Here is a 6,502-nt window from a genome sequence, read left to right on the forward strand (position 1 = left end):
AAAAGTCCAGACAAGACAAGGGGAACATAAGACAGGAATCTCTGCTGTGGTAAAGTCACATGAGTTATTTTAGTTGCGCATCTGTGTTTCACAAATGCATTGTTAAAAAAATAACATCTATTCTCAGACGGTCTACAAATCCTGCACGGCAACATCTAATCGCCACCCACGAGACTTCAGAGTTCAGTATGCTGGCATAAACCCAAACTAAAATATATGAGACAAAAAGAGGTGGGAGGACCACATTCTGTCTGTCAGCTCTAAACTTTGATTCGCATCTGGCAAAAAAATATGTGAAAAACTCCAGATACTTTAATCCTCAAACCAGCAACCCTCCGGTTTCCACTTCAGCACAGCAGCATGTAAGGGCAAAACACCTCCTGTTTACTGTATATACGCCTGTCCTAAGCATTAAATGAAGATAGTGACCTGATGTGGTGCATCAAGACTTACCTTTCTTTTGGCCGAACTATTCATTTTTCTAAACACTAGTTTTGAAAACTATTGCGTGCAACATTTGGGCCATGAAAACAATCAATTGTTTTTGTGTGTTAATCAAAGTTTCATGAAACGGTAATATTGACACAGTGTATTTACTGCAATCTCCACAGAGTAACGTGAACATCCACTGGACATCATGATGATGGGTTTCATAACCTTCATAAAAGGGTTTGAGGTTTGAAAACATTGTCTCTCTTGAATGCAATCAAGCATGAAACACTTTTCAAAATAAAGTTTTTTTTTTTGCAATGAGACCCATTTTTAGTTCCCCAAAGAAACTTCTTAAAAGAACCATTTATTCTCAGAGTGAAAGATATTTAGGGCCCTTTCACACCTACCTTGTTTGGTCCGGATTTTCTGACTTTTCAGTTTGATCTGAATCAAAATCACAGGTGTGAATCCTCCCCCAGACCACGGTCCGGACCAAACAGACGAAATGTGGTCAGACGTAAAGAGGTAGTCTCGGTCCGGATCAAACTGAACACTGGTTTGGTTCGTTTCTAGTGTGAAAGCATTCTCTGTATGGTTCGGACTTTCAGACCATTTACAGGAAGATCCGGATGTTCCCGCAGGATTGCTCGCAGTCTTCTCCTCCTTTTCTGCCGGCGATGATCAAATGTTCGCACAATGAGGACGTTGATTTGGCGAATGTGAACTAGCCTGGAGTATAGCTGGAGCTGCAGGGAGTAATGCCGTAATAATAACAGTATAGTGGCAACGATATGCGTCTGTTCATTCATTCTTGTCAAAGTTTCCCGCCGAACTGACAACACGCTGACGTCAGACGCACGTCCGTTTACAAACCAGTCAATGTCAAGATGCAGCCCACAGAGATGATGACGACACGACGCAAGTGTGTGTGTAAAGTTCTTTAGTGCGCTCGCGTAACTGCAATGTGAAACCAAACCAAAACTTACCGAATGTATCAAGTGTATCAAAATATGAACTTTGAATCGACTCTCAGGTGTGAAAACGCCCTTAAATAATCTGAAGAACACTTTTCCACTGTCCTTTGTGCAATGGAAAGGTTCTATGGATGTAGTTTACCGCAGTCCGCCGGATCCAAGCCGTATCCAGACCTGATGAAGGACCTGCGCCTGGACACGACGACAACGCAGTCCTGAAGTGTTCATAGCTCTATACTATACCCTAAAGCAGGGGTGTCCAAACTCAGTCCTGGAGGGCCACTGTCCTGCACACCTGAACCAGATAATCAGACCTTGATTATCTGGTTCAGGTGTGTTTAATTGGGGTTGGAGCTAAACTCTGCAGGACAGTGGCCCTCCAGGACTGAGTTTGGACACCCCTGCCCTAAAGTGTCCACTAGTCTCTCCCCTGTGAAGACCTCCTTCGCTTTACCTCAGTACAGATAACATGCTGTCTAAATAATTCCAGTTCACGTGGCAACGCAGAAGAGATAAAAACAATGGCCTTTGACTAAAATGGCCATTTAAAACTAACAAACATACATAAATATAGCAAAAAACAAAAGCAAATATGACCGATGGTCCCTAAAAATGACTTGGTCAGAAATCTTGAAACTACCATCAATATCTAAGCATGATATCATTAAATAACTAGACAGAAATGCTTAAAAGTTACACATGTAAATAAATACATACATACATACGCATAAATAAATAATAAGAAAGCTAATGGGGTACACAAAATTACTTTGTAAGAAACTGGTAAGAAAAAATCAAGTTATTAAAATATTACGAGATCTTAAAGATAGACAGAAATTATCAAAAGGTAAGCAAATAATATATATATATATATATATATATATTTACCATTATTACATTTACATTTACATTTAGTCATTTAGCAGACGCTTTTATCCAAAGCGACTTACAAATCAGGACTAAATTAAGCGAGTCATCATGAAGAGGCAAAAGACAACAACAACGCAAGAAGTGTTCAGAATACGAAGTTCAGGCATTATTCAGAGTAGCATAAGGGAAAGGTTTTTTTTTTTTTTTTTTTTTTTTTTTTTTTTTTTTATGAGTTTAGGTGCTCATGGAAGAGATGGGTTTTCAGCTGTTTTTTGAATGTTGTCAGGGATTCAGCATTCCGGATGAGGGTGGGGAGAGTGTTCCACCAGCATGGAACTGTGAATGAGAATGATCTGGAAAGTGATCTTGTGGCTTTCTGTGATGGAACCACGAGACGTCGCTTGTTGATTGATCGTAGGCGTCTGGTGGGGATGTAGGCTCGTAGGAGTGAGTGAAGGTAGGAGGGAGCTGAGCCTGTGATAGATCTGTAAGCAAGCGTCAATGCCTTGAACTTGATGCGAGCAGCGAGAGGTAGCCAGTGCAGAGAGATTAACAGAGGGGTGACGTGGGCCCTCTTGGGCTCGTTGAAGACAAGACGAGCTGCAGCATTCTGGATCATCTGAAGAGGTTTGGTAGCACATGCTGGAAGTCCGGCCAGAAGAGCATTGCAGTAGTCAAGCCTAGAAATGACCAGGGCCTGGACGAGGAGTTGTGTTGCGTGCTCAGTTAGGAAAGGCCTGATCTTCCTGATGTTGTGCAGCGCAAACCTGCATGATCGAGCTGTCTTTGAAATGTGATCTGTGAAGGTCAGCTGGTCATCAAACGTTACTCCCAGATTTCTGACCGACCTTGATGGTGTGATTGATGATGAATCAAGCTGGATGGTGAAGTCGTGCTGTAGAGACGGATTGGCAGGGAGGACGAGCAGCTCAGTCTTTGCCAGGTTGAGCTGCAGGTGATGTTCCTTCATCCATGTGGAGATGTCTGCCAGACAGCTCGAGACCCGTGCAGCTACTGTGGGATCATCTGGTCGAAATGAGAGGAAGAGTTGTGTGTCATCAGCATAGCAGTGGTAGGAGAAACCATGTGCCTGTATGATGTGTCCCAGTGATGTAGTGTAGATGGAGAAGAGGAGGGGACCGAGAACTGAACCCTGGGGAACCCCTGTGGTCAGTTGATGTGCTCTGGATACCTCGCCTCTCCATGCGACTTTGAAGGACCTACCTGTGAGATAGGATTCAAACCAGTCGAGTGAAGTTCCTGTGATGCCCAGTGATGAGAGGCTGGACATAAGGATCTGATGGTTCACGGTGTCGAAGGCAGCAGACAGATCAAGGAGAATGAGGAGTGAAGATTTGGAAGCAGCTTTTGCAATCCGTAGGGCTTCTGTGACCGACAGTAATGCAGTCTCAGTTGAATGCCCTTTCTTGAAGCCAGATTGGTTGACATCCAGCTGGTTGTTTAGAGACAAGAAGGATGTTACTTGGTTGAAAACAGCTCTTTCAAGTGTTTTTGCAATGAATGGTAGGAGAGAGATGGGTCTGTAATTCTCTACAAAAGATGTGTTTAGCGTTGGTTTTTTAAGCAGTGGAGTGACCCGAGCCTGCTTGAATGCTGTAGGGAAGGTGCCAGTATGGAGGGATGAGTTGATGATGTGTGTGAGTGCTGGTAGAAGTGTGGGAGAGATGGCTTGTAGAAGGTGTGAGGGGATGGGGTCTAGAGGGCAGGTGGTAGGGTGACTGGAGAGGAGAAGTGTAGATACTTCTTCCTCTGTTAGCGGCGAAAAGGAGGACAGAGGGGTATTGGCTGTGGAAGGGGTCGGTCTGGGTTCCTGTGTGTGTGGAGCTGAGAATTGACTGCTGATAGTTGTTGTTTTGTTGGTGAAGAAGTTTGCAAAATCATCGGCAGTTAAGGAGGAGGAGGGTGGTGGTGGAGGTGGACAGAGGAGTGAGTTGAATGTCTTGAAGAGTAGTCGTGCGTTGGAGGAGCTGTTGATCTTGTTGTGGAAATAAGAAGATTTTGCAGCATGAACATCAGCAGAAAAGGACGAGAGGAGAGATTTATACATACTCAGGTCAGATGAGTCTTTTGATTTGCGCCATTTCCTCTCCGCTGCCCTGAGTTCGGTCCGGTGTTCACGAAGAACCTCAGATAGCCAGGGGTTAGAAGGAGTAGCGCGTGCTGGCCTGGAGGAGAGAGGGCAGATTTTGTCTAGAGTAGAGGTTAGTGTGGAGCATAGGGTATCCGTTGCAGTATTCACATCCAGAGATGAGAATTGTGAGGGTGGGGGAAGAGAAGAAGACACGGCAGAGGAGAGGTGGGAGGGGGAAAGTGAGCGTAGGTTTCGCCTGAGGGTGACTGGTGGTGGGGTTGGTGGCGCAGGGGTAGCGAGTTGTAGACTGAAGGTGATGAGGAAATGATCTGAAACATGGAGAGGCCTCACCAAAATGTTGTCTGTGATGCAGTTGCGTGTGTAGACCAGGTCCAGTTGGTTGCCTGATTTGTGAGTACCTGTGGTGATGTGTCGTTTGAGATCGAAGGAGGCTAGTAGAGAGGTGAAGTCTGTTGCATGTGGTTTTTCGAGATGAATGTTGAAGTCACCGAAGACTAGAAGTGGGGTGCCGTCCTCAGGGAAAGAGGACAGCAGCACATCCAGCTCCTCTACGAAGTTACCCAGCTGACCTGGGGGGCGATAAATTACTACAATATGGATCTTACTGGGAGTTGTAAGTGTGATAGCATGATATTCAAATGAATTGTTGTTGCATAGAGAAGAGAGCGCTGAGTATTTCCAATTGTTGGAAACGAGAAGCCCTGTCCCGCCACCCCTCCCAGACTGGCGAGGGGAGTGAGAAAAGGAGAAATTGCTAGAGAGAGCAGCGGGGGTTGCTGAGTCTTCAGGACGAATCCAGGTCTCAGTCAAGCCCAGGATACTGAGAGTAGAATGAGATGCAAAGGCTGGAATGAAGTCAGCTTTGTTGACTGCTGACTGACAATTCCATAGACCCACGGAAAGAGAGAGAGGAGTGTGTGAGGATGAGAGAATGGGACGCAGATTAGTAGTATCGCGCTGCCTTGTGCGCGTGATGAAAGGGCGTTGTCGAACGATAACAGGAATGTGTTGAAAACACATGCTGATTCGGGAGAAAGATAAGATAAGAAGTGGAAAGGGAAAAGGCGAATTTTAAGTGCCTTTCTGGTGTCCCTGCTCGGTGGAGTCGCGCAGGTAGAGTCGATGGTCTTTACCCGAGTCGGTCTTCACACGATGAGGCTGAACACTAGAGCTGAACGCTTCCGCTGACGCTTCCGCGACAGCGCGCAAAATACACAGATATACAGAAAAATACTTTCACCGCTTGAGTGAGTACAGCTGGTTCGGTCTTGCAATTAAGTGGATAACGCGATAATGGGCCAACTTTCGCTTTGAAAGTGCTAGGAGCAGAGGCTTAAAGTGCAAATTAGGCTTTAACAATAATAATTTTCACTCGCGGCTGTTTGTTTAATGTGGCAACGCGTCCAACTAAAATACACAATTATGTGAAGTTAAAAATATAAGGGAAGCTGAGAATCGAAGATGGGCTTACCTTGACTACAAAGCAACGCTGACAATAGCAAGAGAGCAGAGTATTCCAGAAAACACACAGTTGCGCGTTTCAGTCGAGCCTCTTGTTGCTCGCTTGTTCTCTTCTAATCTATTAAGAGATTATAGTGTGGCTTTTAGAAATTTGTTTGAAAAAATGTATCAATCAATCAATCAATCAATTACTCAAATATCAAGATACACAGAAATGCTTAAAAGTTAATAAAATTTTAATATTTTCATCAGTAATATTAAGACATCTTAGTGTAGCTTTAATAAAATTTAGTTAGAAAAATGTAAAAAAAAACATTTTCAATGTAAATCAAGACGTCGATAATCAGGGTGTTTTTCAGACAGCAGTTCAACACAAACACACACAATTTTCTATATTATACATTTTTAAGAGGTCAACTTGTAAAGAAAGACTACACGCCTGCGCACATATATATTCAAACGCGCAGACCTATAGACTGAACTCGTGATACGTATGTGCACGTCAGCGTTTTCACAGATTCACGTTTTTGAAGTTTACGCAGAGGGAACGTTTGTCACATTTTTTCACCACTTAAACCCATTTCAAGGTTTGCGTTCTCGAGCACCAAACACTGTTGTTGTGTGAATGAACGGGCCGGAGCGCATTAAGGGT

The 6,502-nt window shown here is 44.1% G+C and overlaps 1 protein-coding gene across 1 annotated transcript; it reads right to left on the reverse strand.

The window, feature by feature from the left end:
• Positions 1–2,300: 2,300 nt before the first annotated feature.
• On the reverse strand, positions 2,301–5,489 carry LOC311285922 (uncharacterized protein). Its single transcript, XM_084401799.1, has 2 exons — positions 3,501–5,489; positions 2,301–3,302 (listed from the first exon to the last, which is right to left on the reverse strand). The coding sequence occupies exons 1-2, from the start codon at positions 5,407–5,409 to the stop codon at positions 2,503–2,505; spliced, it is 2,709 nt and encodes a 902-aa protein (XP_084257925.1). The 5' UTR covers positions 5,410–5,489; the 3' UTR covers positions 2,301–2,502.
• Between the last annotated feature and the right edge of the window lie 1,013 nt (positions 5,490–6,502).

This window comes from Rutilus rutilus, assembly GCF_951802725.1.
Source record: "Rutilus rutilus genome assembly, chromosome: 2".
NCBI lineage: Eukaryota > Metazoa > Chordata > Actinopteri > Cypriniformes > Leuciscidae > Rutilus > Rutilus rutilus.

Excerpts from the sequence above, each read along its gene's own strand:
- LOC311285922 (XM_084401799.1), bottom strand. The coding sequence starts at position 5,409 with ATGTGTTTTCAACACATTCCTGTTATCGTTCGACAACGCCCTTTCATC. Across the intron at positions 3,303-3,500 it reads GTTTGAATCCTATCTCACAG|ATGATCCCACAGTAGCTGCA; the intron begins GTAGGTCCTTCA and ends CATTTCGACCAG.